The following is a 17,914-nucleotide window of genomic DNA, read 5'->3' as shown; positions in this document are numbered from 1 at the left end:
TCTGACCTCCAGCAGCTCAGAGTGTGTGCTGTGCAGGTGTCGGGGGTGTGACACGCTTAGGAATGGCCGGCTGACCACCAGGTAGCCTACTACAGTGGCCAGGTCTGCAGAGGGACACGTGGAGACATAAGGAACACAGAATTATAACATGTCACGTAACAATAAGGTTTTTGAGAGGGCCTAATTCTATACATAATAACTCTATGGTACTCACAAACATTCTACTGCTTGCGTTTACACAAATTCTACTAATTTTCCATCACATGGCCCCGAGACAAGGAAGTTGTCTCTTGCCATTATTGCCAACGACTCCATAGGACGTCCTATCCAGCATCAAATCTGACTCACTCGTTGTTACACAGATGTTCTGCTAGATGGAGCAGGTGAAAGAGAGAGAGGATGGTCTTTTCTCTCTGCTGGGGTCTCAAGAAACACCAGGGACACATTCATGTTGAAAAGCCATGAAAACGTGCATTTTGCACAATATGTCCCCTTTAAGGAAAACTCATTTTAAATTATGGGGTCCACTTTTTAAGTTCGCAGGAAAGGTGTGTTAGGAAACAAAATTAAAATCTACTATTGTCATGTATTTTGTTTTTGTTTCTTTATCGTTTGATGTATTTATCTTTGGGTTTTTGTTTGCTCACTATTGTGTCCATGATGATAGTTGTAAATTGTAAAGTAAAGCTAGGACCTAAATTATTGTCAATTAAAAACATCTACTTACACTTGGCAATTATGCTGTCCACAAATCCCATGGAGAAGCGAAAGAAGATGAAGTTATGCAAGTGGTCCACCTGGAAGACAAAATAAATATGTTGACAATCTGAATTTGGGGAAAACACACAGTTTTAAAAAGGACTATTTTTCCCCTGTGTAGAATGAATAAAATTTAAAAAAAATATGTATCTGGGGTTTTTTTGTCCATAAAAGTGAAAAAACGATCTCCTCGGGCTCTTTTGTCCTTACTCCTTTCCGACCCTTCCAGTTTCAAGTAAACTGATGGACACAGGTTGTCCACACAGCAGTTTAAAAAGGAGACTGAATGTGATTTAGAGCCTAATGTTCAATCAGAATTACAACATAGCTATCAATGTGCGGAATATTGAAGTTTAACAGCCAGAGAGCACTATCGTACATTTCCATCTCTACTGGGCAAAATGATTTGTTTTCAGCAGTTTTCAATCACCTGTGCCTGTTGCATGAGTAACACTGCCATTCAGTAAATGGTTCAGGGGCAGGGGATTGTACCCATTTATAGTAAGTCTTGGACCTGGTTACTGCTGTTGCAGTAACATTTAAAGAGTAACTTCACACTACCTGAAGAACATGTTTTTGATGAGGTGCAGGCGCAACAAAAACACACTCTTGACCCCATTCAACCACACCAGTAACAGATCGTGGCTGTGGCCAGAGGTGACACCATTCATTCTGCTGTAAATCATGGATTCTTTGTGGACTCTAAACACAGGGGTCTTCAATGTTTTTTTGTTGGTTTTGTCTATACTACTAAGTACTTATACTATATTGACTGGATTAAATAGAATTGCATTACTAGAAAGAGACTAAAATACAATTTTCATTGACTAAAACTAGACTAAATATCATGAGCTTTCGTTGACTAAAACTAGACTAAAACAGTCATGGATAATTCTGACTAAAATAAGACTAAAATGCTCAGAATTTTAGTCGACTGAAACTTGACTAGACTTAAAAAAAATATATAAAAAAATATGAATGTGACTAAAACTAATAAAAACTAAAATGACAGCTTGACACAAAGACTAAACTAAAACTAAAATTGAAATAGGCCGCCAAAAACAACACTAGATACAATACAACAAAACAGCGTTCGGCGGCAGACCATCGGCAGAAAGCGGTCCACCCGTTTTACTCCCCGCCAGCGCCGAAGCAGCAGCGGACATCGGGAGATGGCAAGACAGATTGTCCATCTCTGGGGCTGTCAACCGAGCAACCCCTGGCTAACGTTAATGTAGGTTAGCATGCTAATTTTACCCGACACTGTTTAGATATAATATAATAACAAGTAGTAGGGTTGTGCTGATGGACGATATCCATCGTGATGTCACACTCCTCACCCTGTCAAACACACTAATCCTAGTCGCGGGCACTGGACGGGAAATTGACAAGTGCGTCGGTCTTAAACTAGCAAAGACACAGGGCTTTGCGCTGCGCATGGTGCAAGATAGGGCCCCATAAGTGGAAGCTATACTTTTTGCCCCCTTACGTGCAACCTATTTGTGAATCATCGAACAATCGCTTTGAGCAGACTGGATTGGCTGTAGTGATACATTATCTCTCTCTCCCGTTCAGTTGTAGCTCGCTCTACCTTCTAGTAACGTTGGACGCAGCGGTTAAAAAAAAGCGTTAACGTGGAACGCTATCACACTTTCCTTTCTCCCCTCATTGGAGTTTGTCGACACTACTCTGTGCGTGCATCAATAAGTAAGTCTGAGGTCCTGTAGGTACGGGATGATGTTATGCAGGATTTATGAATGTACGTTAGCAACAGTAGGCTAATTCACGAGGGTGCTATTTTATGTGTGAGCTAATATTGCGCATCTATTCATGTGCGCTGCAAGAGTTATGTTTCTTTTTATTGAATGGATTATTCAGTGCAAACATAACAGAGAATGTAGTTTAAACTCAGTAAAGATGGTATATTAGGTTATTACTGTCGCTCTGTTGAAGGCAAACATCCCACTGTACTGTCATTATGGACATCTGATTGATTTTACTGCACCAAAGTTAAGTGAAAGTAGGTCAAGTTGTAAAAAACTGCCCCTACCAGCAGGGCACCATTTACAGAGTGAATTTAAATGTATGTCTAATCGTTTCTATGTTAACTGTTAGCCCATAGTAGTAGAAAAAAATATTTATGTAAAGAGATATGAGGCCCCCCCCATCGTCAACTGCCAATTTAGGGGACATCGCCCAACCCTAACAAGTAGTCAGTCATCTGGTGAGAACACTGTGCTGTCCTACGCTGTGACAATAATATGTAAATTAAACATTAAGTTACTAATTTAGTGGCGGTCGGTGTAATTCTGGCATAGGTCAACCGGAAGAAAAAGCCAGTTGTAAGTTGGCAGAGCGCCACCTACTGTAGCGGAGGTACTTGTCATTCTCCCCATTCTTCCCCACTCATGTATACAGGGAGAAATGGCATAATCTGGTTATTCACTTAAGGCCGGGGCACATTAACCCGATTATCGGCCGTGGGACAGTCTGGCGAGGTCAGTGACTCAAATCTGTTCAGTGTGTCCCGTGCCGTCGTCCGTCTGGGGGGCTGTCGGCGTTCATTTTGGCCGACCTGACATGTTCGGTCGGCGACAGGGAAAATCGGGACTCACCCGGAAATGACGAGCGCAATGAGGTGACTACAGTCTCTCAAAATCTGATGAAAATCTTTTAAACTGACCTTTGTTGATCTGAAATGAAGACAGATTCAGCAACTGCATGGCCCATTTCTCGCTTAAAATGTTTTCAGAAACACGTTTCAGTGAACTATTTTAGTACAATATGAGATGAGATTCTGAACGGCCGCCATGACAACCTGGCTCTCAATATCCGGAGAAAACAAACCCATGCGACGCGTTCGTCCAATCAGCTGCCGGTTTTCATTTCTTGGGCAACATTACAGATTAGCGCCGCCTGCTGTTATGGAGATGTATTACATCTTAGGGCTGCTCGATTAGGGAAAAAATAATAATCACGATTATTTTGGTCAATATTGAAATCACGATTATATAACACGATTACTCGTTAACATTTGGATATAATGGATAGTGTCCAGGGTATAATCTGTTAGTGTCCTTTATCTCACAGAAAGAGTCTTTGGATCAGAATAAAATCTGTTTTACTACTGTGAGTCGGTTCAGCTTTACAGATATCACACATAACGTTACACAGCTAATGAACAGTTCCACAGACATAACACAATGTGCATCTCACATCACATGTCCACTCACTATGACCACTACTACTGTCATTACTAAACATTGTGCCAAAATATCAACAATAATGTCGCCGTCAGTGGGCTTATTTGCTAGCTAACCTTAGGAAAACTCCAGCACATAGACGGTACCTTAGAGTAACGTTACGTGAAACAGGTGATTTAACATCCCTGCTCATTTACATACAGTTTAACAACAAAACTAAATGCTGAGGGAACATTACTATGTTTTTTCATGTTGTTTTTGAGCAGTATGCCTATGCACCCCCACTAAGCTGGAAAAAGTTTTAAACATTAAGTGAATACAGCGTGTCGGGGGAATACAACGTCTCTAGACAGTATACTACAGTGGGGGGGCAAAGGCAGAGGGACCGCAGGGTTAGCTAACGTTGGCTGTTCCCAGACAATGGAGTTGGTTTTGCCTTTTTTTGCTCACCAAACGCTGCTGCCATCTTTACTCGCGCTGAGTTTTTAAATTCCAGCTGATGATATGCAGGACTTGCCTCCCTGACTGGCTTCGGGAGGGGCGGATGTGCGCGTTCGGATGTGCGCATGCGCGTGTCATTCAGAACACAAGACAAAATAAGAGTGTTCTTGCAAAACAGAACAGGGCAAAATAATCGTTTTTTTCTCAATTATACTATTTTAGTGATCGTTGGGAGTCAAAATCGAAATTGAAATCGAAATTCAATTAATTGCACAGCCCTATTACATCTCGTCTCCTCTCGTCTTTTTGGTCTGTTCTGTGGCAGTTTTTTGGACCTCGGGGACGCGACTGATCATATCGACGGGGTTTTCTGTCAACGGTTGCCCGTCGGCTATATGTGTCCCGGCCTTAACCGGGGTAAGACCATACCCTGGTTACTGTCTTAACATTCTCATCTTGTGGGAAACACTGCCTAACTGTTACTCACCAGTTTCTTGAAGGTGCTGTGAATGGTCTGTTTTTCCCTCATGTTCCCATTGTAGAAGGCAATCTCTTCACTACAGTAAAAAGAACAAATCTAAGTAAATGTAGTTTTGTTGCAAATAGCTGTACAGTAATAGGGTTTGAGCAGTTGATGTTGGGTTTACCTATTGGTGATGAGGCGAGAGTTGACGTAGCGGTACTCTCCCTCGTACCGCTGCTCGGTGACGGTCATCTTGCCTATGGGCCTTCTCAGTCTGGTCAGGAACAGCCCTGAGACCAGCAGGTAGGTCATCATGATGGCTGGGCCCTAGGGAGGGGAGGGAGACACTTCCTGTTGAGCAGGTGGTGTGATTTACATTCAGCCTAAAATGTGAATTAAATGTAAATGGACTGTATTTATTGTGGGTCGACCGATATTGGTTTTTAAAAGGCCAATACTACGGTGGCCGACAGGGGCAAACGCACAGTAGACAAAACACAAGCAAATTAAGAAAACCACTTCATTAATTTGACAACACATGCGCAGCATTTAGCAAACTTGCTCCAAATACACACAACACAACCAAATACACAAACGCGCTGCAAATACTTTGCTTGTGTTTTGTCTATTTGCGTGCGTTTCATTAAGTTGGAGTACGTTCAGCCAACTTTTCGATCCAACTGAACCTATTTTGAAAATGCTTCCATCCTGATCTTATTAGTAATAATTATCATTTGTTTGAACTATTGTTTTTTTTTTTTTTAAACCCACGTAGTCGGAACAGATCACAGTAAACCAACAACAGCTCTGAGGGCAGCATTCCGCTCACAAGTTTGTTCATAATGTTTTTTTTCTCATAATGGTTCTAAATAGTTTTATCTATATAAAACGAAAAAATAAAAAGAAGAGCTTGTTTTGTGCTCAGTAAAATATTTGTCACAAATTGCTTTACATGTGGACATCCCCACAGCTGACTTGGGGGCAGGATGAATTTATCTCTACTGTCCAAGAGTGGAACACAACTTTCCAGTTTTCTAATTTTAATTAAATGGAAAGCAAATAATGATGTGACATGTATTCTATTAATTATGATGCAATATATAATTAGAAAACTTAACGTATATGAAATAACAGGCACCCTTATGTCTGTGTGGTATTTACGGTATGTATTGGATTTCCATAGACTGAAGAGAACATGCGGGAGATAACCTGCTTACCTGAGCACCGATGGCACTTGTCAGCTTGAAGATGTACAGACCGATATCCAACAGAGGCTGCAGGACAGACACAGGACAGATAGATTAACAAATAATATCCCCAGATGTTCCGATCAGAGGAGCACTAACAATGATCCTGTACCAGCAAAGCAGCTGGGCTTTTAGCAGTTTGCTATATTTCTTTCATTTGGGGAAAACGTATTTATCAAGCCTCTAAGAATTACTCACAAGAACACGGCTAAGAAGGGGCTTAAGAGTAAAACAAATTCTTGGCTCAAAGCTGTGCTTAAAAGTTAGTCATCAAGCATCTCAGTCGTAATTTAAGTGGAGTGTAGGACTATGGGCCCTATTTTAAAGAACTAAGCGCACGGCGTGAAACACCTGGTGCAGGTGCGTTTAGGGCGTGTAGGAATCCACTTTTGCTAGTTTAATGGCGTAAAAAAGAGTCTGTGCGCCAGGCGCATGGTTCAAAAGGGTTGTACTAATGGTGCGTTCTTTTTGTCTTGTAATCGCGACTAGTAGCTCGAGCGTGACGTCACATCCGTGTCGAAAAACGAATAACCGCGGGTTGTTGCGTTCTTTTTGGTCACACAATACTACGAGTCGGAGAAAATATGGATTTTTGTAACATTTTTAGTAACATTTAGGATTCTATTCACCCAGTTATTGACATATTACACACATATTTCACAGTTTGATACATAAAATTACGTTTTGATTAACGTCAACGTTAGGCTACTGCTCTGCTTTCTGCTCAAGACTCGGCTTAAAGCCATTGTTGTCATATAGCAACCGAGCGTCTCTAGGCCAATTTCAGCTGCACAAGCTACAAAATAACTAATCAGGCGGTATTTAACTCCTAATAAGACTGTAGAGACTTGCCTATAGGTAGCAGTATACAGTGCTATGTGTACACGACTTCTTCATTTGGTTACAACAAAGACAAAAGTGCTTAAAATTGTAGATAACCACAATGTTTACTACGTGTGATGCACGACGTAGCCATCTTTGAAAGTGAGCTCGGGGTCCTCTGAGTTCAGACGACTTGACGAGTCGTATATATACGACCTCGGGGGCGTTCTTTATGCAACTTCCGGGTCGTAACTCCGGAAAACAACTCGTAAAACGACTTCGGTGGACAAAAAGAACGCACCATTAGTGTCTTCATTAATTCATAGGTGTGTTTTGGGCGTAACATGCAATAAACCAATCAGAGAGTCATCTCCCATTCCCTTTAAAAGCCAGGCGCGTTTGGACCTTGGAGCATTGCTATTATGATGGAGGATTTGCTGAGCAGGAAGGAGAGATTTTCAGGAGAAGAAACTGATCTGCTCGTGTGTGATGAAAGCATGCGAGCAGATCATATCATAATACTATTTCACATCTTCCGTTTGTGTGCTGCTGTGCGTCCCTCTGTGTGTAACAAACAGTGTGCGCGCACTGTGTGCGTTATTGACTTCAGACCAGGTTTTGATGGTGAATGGCGCGATCACTTTCCACTGCCTCAAGATAGCAATACCCCCAGAATGCACCTGAACACACCTCCCTGCGCTGCGCGGGGTTGCAAAATAAGGCCCTATATCTTAAGTGTCAGTCTTATGGCGCTTACACACTGCTAGTACCAGCTCTACTCGGCCGCAGTGCCCGCCCTCCATTTTCCATTGCAGATTTAGATTTAGTACCGCCTCATGTGTGAGGCGAGCGTGGCTGGTTGTCATAGTGACGCCTGAGGAAACTGCCGTGACCTAACGCGACACACACACAGAACGTGGAAGGTGTGTTGTTTTTGACTCTCGGCATGTGCCACAGCCAGAAGACATTTTGTTTGAAAAGAAGCTGTAGGTAGCAACCAAAAAAAAAAACACTGCTGGCTAAAGTATTTAAAAATGGCGAGTTTGTTCGCTTGGAACCTCGATGGAGGGGATACTAAAATAAGTACCTGTTGGCAGGTATGAGGGACTTTTTTGGAAATGAAAGATAAACACGTTTTCCACCACGTCTTAATTACTTAATTAAAACCGGTGTGCTGTTAACTGGCCTGCCTATATATAGCCTAGATTTTAAATGGTATTTTATGCCTGCTCTGTCCAAATGGTACCGTTTGATTAAACTGCTTGTCGCCAAACATTTCAAAAACATTCTTCCTCTCCTGAAAGACTGTCGCACGTCTTTGTCTCCTCATTGCCATCACAAGCCCCTACTGGCAACTCCCAACCACTTGAGAGACCTCTCAAGCTGTCTTAAATAACTTTAAGAAATTTGATAACTTGCCTTTATACTTAAGTTTGAAAGTAGTACATTTCATGAATTCTCAGCACTGAAGACTAAAATGGCACTTAGAGAAGCTTGATAAATACGGGCCCTGGTTTCAAATTAGAGTTTGCTGGGTAGGGCAGGTACAATGCCCAGCAGCGGGAAGGTGAGGGCAACGACCCAATGTAACCTCTAACTGGTACAAAAAGAGCTTCTGTAATTATCCAAAGTCCGAATATAATACACCTCTACTGCCCTGTTGGAGTTGGATTTATCATTGATGGACACATGGATGAAGGTAGTTCTAACATTTTCAACACAAAAATATCTGAATGCCTACGGTGCATGTAAAAAAATTTAATAAATGGGGCTCAAACTACACCTGTACTGGCCCTCGACAGTACACTGCTGAAGCATATGAGGCTGCCATACGTGATGCAGAAGACTTGCACAGCACTCCAATCTATTCATTCTAAATGTCCCAATCACTGTGAATGCTAGAAGAGTTTTGAACATTATTCATTTGAGAGCCAACAAAGTTTGGTACCTTGCTGAGGTTCGAGTAAAGGTCCACCACGCTGTTGCAGAATTTCTCCACATCCTGTGTCAGTAGCTGGTCTGCATTGGCTATCCGGTTGTCCAGGTTTCCCATTTTGTAGTAGGTGAAACCCCTGAAGAGCCAGAACACAGGGTTACGTACGACTCAAAGAAGCCAGGAGACACACGTGAACACATGGTCCCCCCCTGTGACTGAACGATGGGAGAACCAATTCATCTCCAGATGTGTGTCACCGGTTCCAGATAAGACAAAACATGAGGTCAAGGTTTTTCTAAGAACTACTTGATCCTTCTTTGCTTCGCCCACGGTATAAGTCATTATCTTGCAATTTGCCGCTAAATTGCATTTGAAAATTAAATGTTATCAAACGGGAGTTATGGTTTATAGCTGACACTGCCGTTTTCTCTAAAGCATGACCAGTTTTCTACAACATAAATATTACCATCACTACTGTAACGTTACACAAATCATAACCACACACCGATAACCCTTAATTCTTTCCTTTCTGTTATACAACTTATTTGTAACCATTTTTTTTTTTACATTTGGAAGAGAGGGGGAGGGGACCAGCTCCCTCCTAAAGGTCGGGGGCCTAAATCATTATTTATTTATTTTTTTTGCCATCACACATACAATTAGACAATTATGTAATTATTGTTACAGGCCTAATGTTTACCAGAAGATCCCATATGATGGGAAAGTGGCTTTACTACTTACTCCAGGTACTGGTCGTACAAGTGCTTAGTGAGCCTCTCCCGGAACCTCAGCTTCAGCTCGTACAGACCCAACTTCAGGAAGTTGTTCACCAAGGCTATCTGAAATGACCCAGTCACACAGAACGTAAAACAGATGCATCTCTCACTATCAGCTCTTTGCTTAAGTACGGCATAGCAAGTGACAGGGTTTGAGAAACTGAATAGTATTCATGCTGATTGTTGTTGGGGATTTTTTTTTTTCCCCAATTAGAAGCATAGGATATGTGAAAGAAGAAAACATGCAATAGCAGAATATTTACACTCCAGTCATTGACTGCTAATGTTAGATCTAAATAATGACCATGCGAAATGGTAGTTCTTGTAAGTGCATGAAATTATTCAATGAAAATATTCCACCATCACCAGGAAATTAGTAATTACACAGCAGAAGAGGTCAGTGTTTTTCATATCAGGTCTCCATTGTACACTTATCAGAAAAATTAAACTAAAATGTGTTATGAATAATATGTAGCATAGAAAATTAAGATCACACGTAAGAGTGTGACCAAATAAAAAAAAAGTTAGAAAAGTTAACAAAAGACACACTTACAAGTGGCATGAATTTGATAAAGCTGAACAAGTAGGCCTTGAAATCTTTTGTCGAGCGACCGATAATTGCACTGCAAACCACAACATGCACAAATATCAGCAAGCATTGCCAAAAGAGTCAGTGGGACAAATAGTGACGCTTGACAGACTTCTTTTTCCTTTGAAACCAATGCGGCTTTGCTAAGCAGCTTTAAAAAACAAAAGAGAGAGAGTAACAGTGGAGTCCTGACATAGATAAAGTCAAGAAAACCATTCAATTTATGTACGTCCATGTTATTTTTACGGTGCACACACTGACTTTTTGGAAAAACAGCTGTGGAGCCATCTTATTTGTGTGCCTTTAAAAATCCTTTCATAATAAACTGTCAAATCTGATACCACATCTGTATGTTCATATTCTTTTCCAAAATCTCTTACTTGTTGTGTAATAAGTTTAAAAAAAAAAAAAAAAAAAAAGTTACCAACTAAAACATTTATTGTCAAACTGTCACTAAATCCTGACAGTACTACATGAGTCCTGTTATGCCCTGCAGTGCCCTGCCATGAACTACTACAACTACTATTTCTTGACATAGTTCCATTATCTTTATTGTGACTATTAATGCCACTGTTCATCACACTGCCAACCGGCACCGTCAGACACCGCCTACCAAGAGCCTGGGTCTGTCTGAGGTTTCTCCCTAAAAGGGAGGTTTTCCTCGCCACTGTTGCACTAAATGTTTGCTCTTGGGGGAATTACTGGAATTGTTGGGGCTTTGTAAATTATAGAGTGTGGTCTAGACCTACTCTATCTGCAAAGTGTCTTCAGATAACTCTTGTTATGATCTGATACAAATAAAATGGAATGAGAAATCATGTTCCTCTCTGCCACGACGACCAATTAGAGCCAAGGAAGCTCTAACACAGTGTCAATCAAAGCTCGTGGACGCCGATCAAACTGATTCACTAGGCAGCGCTGATCAGATATGAATCAATATTCTGTTACCGCATTGCCCATTTCTCACCAGAAATGAGAAATGGGAAAGTTTGCCGTCGCCGGTTGGCCGGGGGCGCTGCTAGGGTTTGGCTCGACTTGGGCAAAACTTCTCATTTTACAGCTAAATAGTACACCAAAAGATGTTTCTGAAACATTTGAGTGTAGAGCTGGGCGATATGGAATAATATCAAATATCAAGATCATTTTTACCATATACATCAATGTCAATATTGTTGCGATATTGTAGGGTTGAGAATTGGTGCTTTCACAAAATATTAACAGAGTTTTGATAAATAATCACTAATAATGTGGATACAAATAATTAAACAGCTAGATAGTCTAGTAAGTTCAGAAAATGACATAATTTTACTGTAATGCAGCCTTTAAAACCAGGAAAAGACAACACTTGTGTCATATCACTATATTACGATATCCAAAATCTAAGACGATATCTAGTCTCATGTATCGATGTCGATATAATATCCATATCCCAGCCCTAATTTGAGGCGATGAAATAGGCAGTGCAGAGTACTTTATTGTTTTATGAACGAAGTGGTCGCCGAGCTCAAAGCAGCTGTGTGTGTTTGACCAATCAGCGACTGTCATCCCTGCAACCCCCCCCCCCGTAATTTGGACCCTGGTCCCTGTAGGACACAACGAGTTCCACAGAAGGTTATTTATCTGTCTCATGTGCTACTGTCAGGATATAATGACAGTTTCGGCAAATATGATAAAAAGTTGTTGTTGTTTTTAAACGTTACGTAAACACGTTCTAGTGAAAACCCAAAATACAAGTATGAACATGAAAATAAACATGCCTCCTTTAGGCAAAAATGTAAGCTGGTTTATGCGGTACTGTTATACAACTGCATTGTTTATTCATATTAATACATTTGCAGTATACGTTCAGGATTTTGGCTTTGAATTCATGCAATACAGGCTCCAACAATCAAAAATCTGATAAAAGTTACTATGTAACCTTTATTCTGCTAGGAAGCCATCTGTAATGGACAAAAGGGTTTCTCCTGTATTTATTTATTGTTTTGCATTGCTCTGATAGGTTTCATTATCTAGTTAGACACAAGAAAAAGATAAATCCTGAAATAGGTTGCTTACTAATGTCAGCAGAACTTTTGTAGTTACAGGAAAATAAAATGTCAGTTATGATAAACATAAATTGAATGGAATTCCATGTGTAAATGTTTTCTAGTAAAAGTGTATGCCAACAGTTATTAAGTTCACCACCTGGGAAGGAAATGTAGACCGCAGACAGTAAGTGATGAAAAAGCACAACACAACTACAAAGCAAGATGTTAAAACCACAGTGCTAGTTTTTTTTTTTTTTTTTTTTTTTTTTTTTTAAAAGCTTGGTTTTCCACTTCTACGAGAAGCATGTGGTGGACAGTTACCCCCGGTATGACTGATATGTAGGAATAAAAGTGCTTCTTGAATAGATTGATGTCTCTGCCTATAATACCGCTGTGGAGAATCAAAACAAAGTCATCAGTTTCTTGCAGAGAATCAAACAGCAACACATGATGGAACATCCCACCCATTTCCATTACAATCTTCAAAAGAGAACGAGAGCAAGTTGGTTTCAGCCGCATTGACTTTTCAAAGGATTGACACTGGGACTGGGGATCGACCAATTACCGGCCTGGGATTCTCTGGGCCGATATTTGGCAATTTGCAGATTATCTTTATCGGTGAATTATTTTACCGATAAAGTCAATTATTAAAAAGGGCGCTACTTTGGCTCCACTACAGCTCTGTAAGCAGCACTTGGATAAACTAAATGTTTAGATTTCAGGGAGCTATTTTTGTTTTTATTTATTGATTTTTTTGACTGTGTATATGTTTACAATTTCAGTTTTATTACATACTTGCTTAAAGCATTTAAACAAACGTTTGTGTTGGAGTTTGTAGCATTCCAAAATGTTCATTTTGACTAAAAGATTTTCATTTTTTTGTAAATGCATATCGTTTTTTATTAACCACTAATAATGGATATCGATATCGGCCCTGAAAAACCAGTATCGGTCGACCCCTAACTGTGACTGCCTTAAGCAAAAAGACGATTATAAAATCATTTGAATGCTAACCACATAAGCAAATTGATAAGGGTAAACAGTTACCTGATCAAATGTTTGGTATTTGGCAAGAACTACTTAAAATAGGTTATCTTTTTAAGAACTGATATCATAAACTATGCCCACACAGTTTGCACTAATTCTGCTCCGATTATGCGCCGACAGTGACAGCAAACATTGCTGGAAACATTATTTGGGCTACAATCTACACAGAAATGTCAGATGGATATTTTTCTTAAATTTTCAATTGAAAGAAAAAAGAAAAAAAAAAACACTATCTACCCTATATTAAAAATGCTAAAACCTGGAAGCATAGGGGGAAAAACAGCTTACCAATGACCAACATGAACATGATAAAGTTATTAGTTATCAGACAATATATCAATATTGTGCATCTCTGCATTATTTACAGTTAAGACAACTGAAAAAAGCAGCTGATTTCTGATTGAACACAGCTAAACTCTTTCTGCATATTCAAACTGTGGCCCACGTACATTACATACACATTTAAATGTGGATTGTGAACACTTTTCTACATTGGCCTTGACTGAAATGTGAACCATGTTCGGTTAGGATGACTTGGCAGAGACAGCACTATATACCAAGCCAAATTGGAGACTTTAGTAACCAACTATGCAAAGCAGGTCAAATGTACAGTGCAGTCCCTAAGCAGCAGCACAGTGACACATTTTTAGTTTTGGACAGTTTTAATTGGACCTACTGTACTTTACGACTACATTTCCAGAGCCACATCCCCAATATAACAAACACTTACTTTTTATCATAATAATAATAATAATAATAATAATAATAATAATAATAATAATAATAATAATAATAATAATAGCTGGAATTTCAAGGGACCCAAGTATGCTTCACTTACAGTTTATCAGTGTAATGTTGGCCTGGTGGCCCACCAGGCCTAAGTCTCTGGGAATAATCTTTTTAAGACATTTATTAAACTACAGTTACGGTGGAGCGGCTTGGTTGGAAACTTAGATGTAGTCATATTTTCAAATCTCCAGTTAGCGTTTAGCACTGACTTAATTAAGGCCCCTATGGAATCTGTCTTATAGTTTTTTTGAAGTCTAAGGGCCCTATTTTAACAATTTGACCAATACGCTGTAAAAATAACAATGAAATGCTGCGTTATTGACTTTAGACCTATGAAGCTCTACATGGCCTTAATGTCTGACCTGCTTATCCAATAGAAACCAGTCTCTACAGTCATGTGGCTCTTCTGGATGTTCAAAGGTTAAATGTTTGAGTTTGACAAGCCTCTTCACAAAAGAAAAAAGTTTGTGAAGAGGCTTTTGATTTTAATGGGCCCGTAATGCCTTCACCCATAGCATTAGGTTTGCTGTTGCAGAAAGTCGGCAGTGAGCGGTGTGGATTATCCTGAGGAACGAGTGCATTGTTTGTACTAAAATTACTGTTTCACACACTTTTTGAATGTTTTTAGTAGCGCAAGTTGTATTCACCTCCATTCTATTGGGGAGGAGGCACAACTTTCAAAAAGGTGTAAGAAATCCATAACTTTCCACACAAAGGCAGAACATATTTGAATGGCTATATACCACACTACCTTCACTTGTTTGTTAGTTTGTTTGTCTTGGGGCAAACTGACACTTTAAGAAATCCAATATGCTGGAGTACTGAGCCAAAACTCAAATCAATGGGTCACTGTCCCAATACTCACAGACTGTACTGTACTTTATATGGGCCTAGTTCTGTTGTGGATTTATTCAACATCAAGAATTTATAAGGTGGTTATGGCTGCTACATGGCGACAACATAACACCCCCCCAATATACTTTTAGGGTCATGAATTTGAAAAACCTTTATCTTAAACTTTAAATAATAATGTAAGCATGAAGGCTGAGTCTGACCTTTCGATCATGGTGCCGTTCTGGATCATCCATACATCACAGTAGGTCCTGGCCACCAACATGGCAGCGATAAGGATAAGGTAGCCAGTCTGTGGCGATGACAGCAACAACAGAGAACAGTTAGTAGAGCATGTGAAACATTGCGGATCATTAAGTCCTTTATCGTTCTGCCCTTGACTCTGCTCATATCTCCCAAACTGATCGGATAAGACTAAATGGAAGTAGTGGAAAGGGCCTTGGCTTATGGAGCTGATGTATCTGTGTCAAAGAGCTCTGCTGTCTGTAAACAGAATCAGACAGGTTCATTATGACATTTGGAATAATGTTCAACTCCTGGTTGCCAAATTACATGTTTGACTAACCTTGAATAGCATGTTTAAACGTTTTGTAGTCTTGACTTCTAAAGTAGCCTTTCAAAGTGGACCTACTGGCCTCTGCCGGTAAATCGGATGCAGTACAGATGCCATTCTAACATTACAAAGTATTACGAGAAAACATCATCTTAAATCACCTGCTGTATTTTTGGGGAAATCCCAAGAGAAGTCTAATCCCTGCAGCAAACTGTGTAAAATGAAAAAAAGTCTTGAAAAACACTTCTCTTAAAATCTTAAATAACACATCATCAATATTTACAAAGGACTTTCTATTCCTGCCAAAAGCTTCTGACAAAAAAGTAAATTGATTTCCCGAAGAAGATATAAATCCTACTACTGACAATCTTTCTTTTACTATGGTTCAGCATTGAATATTTATTCACATTCTAGACTTAACTTACAAAGGAATCCGTACAATTGAGACTACAATCTATCGCAAAAAACACTTCTAAAAGCTGAGAGTAATCTTCACCCACGACAGCTCTGTCGAAATGAAAGAGCATATAGTACATAACTTCAGCCTAGGGCTGCACAATATAACGCTTTTTTTGTCGTCATTGCGACATCAACTGCCACAATTAACACATCACGAAAGGCTGAGACACATCGTGAAAGACACTCAGAGATTCTTTGTTAATTGAAAATATAAGTAGAAAACTGCAATTAAAAATGTTAACTTTTTTTTTTTTTTTTTTTATAAAAAGGAGGTGCCTTTTATATTCAATTCCATGTTCAATTTGTTCAATAAAAGAATGTTTGAAATGATTTCCTTTCACTCGTTTGAAATTCAACAAGCAGTTTGTTGTATTTAAGCAGAAAAGCAGACCGGAGTACACTTTAATATCTGTTTATTTATATCCAGTAATATCGTTATCGTGATATTCAACAACGTTATCACATATTTTCCTCATCTCATGCAGCCCTACTTCAGCCAATCAATTTCTTTTAGAATCCTTTTAAAATCTCACGCTTGACTCGCAAGGCATAGTATATCAGTGAACTCTTAACTCAGTCTCTCAGATCTGCTGGGTTAGGCCTGCTAGCTGTTCCAGAGTCCAGGTTAAGGTCAAAGGGTAATGGAGTCTTTGCTGTACTGGCACCTTGGGCTGTGAAACAGTTTCCAGTTAGTGATCACTCAGCTGAATGCAGTTTGGGCTTTTAGATCCTGTCTTAAAGTGCTCATATTATGCTCATTTTCAGGTTCATAATTGTATTTAGAGGTTGTACCAGAATCGGTTTACATGGTTTGATTTTCAAAAAACACCATATTTTTGTTGTACTGCACATTGCTGCAGCTCCTCTTTTCACCCTGTGTGTTGAGCTCTCTGTTTTAGCTACAGAGTGAGACCTCTCACTTCTGTTCCATCTTTGTTGGGAGTCGCACATGCTCAGTACCTAGGTAAGGACTACTAGCCAGTCAGAAGCAGAGTATGAGGGCTTGCCCTGACAGTACCTAGGTAAGGACTACTAGCCAGTCAGAAGCAGAGTATGAGGGTGTGCCCTTACAGTACCTAGGTAAGGACTACTAGCCAGTCAGAAGCAGAGTAAGAGGGCGTGCCCTGACAGTACCTAGGTAAGGACTACTAGCCAGTCAGAAGCAGAGTATGAGGGCGTGCCCTGACAGTACCTAGGTAAGGACTACTAGCCAGTCAGAAGTAGAGTATGAGGGTGTGCCCTTACAGTACCTAGGTAAGGACTACTAGCCAGTCAGAAGCAGAGTATGAGGGCGTGCCCTTACAGTAGCTAGGTAAGGACTACTAGCCAGTCAGAAGCAGAGTATGAGGGCGTGCCCTGACAGTACCTAGGTAAGGACTACTAGCCAGTCAGAAGCAGAGTATGAGGGCATGCCCTGACAGTAGCTAGGTAAGGACTAGTAGCCAGTCAGAAGCAGAGTATGAGGGGGTGCCATGCTAGCAGCTAGGTGAGCATTATAACGTGTGTTCCAAAGTGACCACGTTTGTCTCTGAAGTAAAGGCTGGACTACAATAGAGCTGTTTGGAGCAGTTGGTGAACCGTGTTTTCTGTTGGAGATGGTAAGTCCCTTTGGGGGGGGGACTTTGGGCTTTTACACTTTGTAAACCTATAATGTGCACAAAAGAAGATAAATAACAATAATATGAGCACTTTAAGACAAAGTTTTACAGACTTGCCTTTTTCGCTTGACAACTAGTCTATTTGTTTGCGCGATACAGCAGCTGTGTTGTGCAACCACCTGATTTGAAGTCTTTTTTTAATGCTTTCTCTTGTTCTGTATGGTTGTTTTTTTTAAACAAAACACAAAAGATAAATATCACACCATAAACACCCCCTCCCCCCTCCATCCCCCAGGTGGTGCATGAGCATAGAATAATACCCTGAAGCCTCCATATTTAGGGCTGGGTATCGT

At 40.2% G+C, this 17,914-nt stretch overlaps 1 protein-coding gene across 4 annotated transcripts in view; it reads right to left on the bottom strand.

Moving 5' to 3' along the window:
- The window catches only part of abcd3a (ATP-binding cassette, sub-family D (ALD), member 3a), a 31,654-nt gene that overhangs the window by 10,869 nt on the left and 2,871 nt on the right, over positions 1 to 17,914 (bottom strand). For 2 of the 4 annotated variants that reach the window (XM_039789898.1, XM_039789900.1), the window contains exons 4-12: positions 15,155 to 15,243; positions 10,201 to 10,270; positions 9,613 to 9,710; positions 8,884 to 9,007; positions 6,084 to 6,140; positions 5,051 to 5,193; positions 4,891 to 4,960; positions 728 to 797; positions 7 to 104 (exon numbers count right to left, since the gene is read on the bottom strand). In XM_039789898.1, the coding sequence (XP_039645832.1) occupies positions 7 to 104; positions 728 to 797; positions 4,891 to 4,960; positions 5,051 to 5,193; positions 6,084 to 6,140; positions 8,884 to 9,007; positions 9,613 to 9,710; positions 10,201 to 10,270; positions 15,155 to 15,243 (819 nt within the window). Of the gene's footprint in view, positions 1 to 6; positions 105 to 727; positions 798 to 4,890; positions 4,961 to 5,050; positions 5,194 to 6,083; positions 6,141 to 8,883; positions 9,008 to 9,612; positions 9,711 to 10,200; positions 10,271 to 12,584; positions 12,655 to 15,154; positions 15,244 to 17,914 lie in introns of all 4 variants that reach the window. The other 2 variants (XM_039789899.1, XM_039789902.1) reach the window with 2 other exon arrangements.

This window comes from Perca fluviatilis, chromosome 22 (assembly GCF_010015445.1).
Source record: "Perca fluviatilis chromosome 22, GENO_Pfluv_1.0, whole genome shotgun sequence".
Classification (NCBI taxonomy): domain Eukaryota; kingdom Metazoa; phylum Chordata; class Actinopteri; order Perciformes; family Percidae; genus Perca; species Perca fluviatilis.
This window is presented reverse-complemented; position numbering and strand designations above follow the sequence as displayed.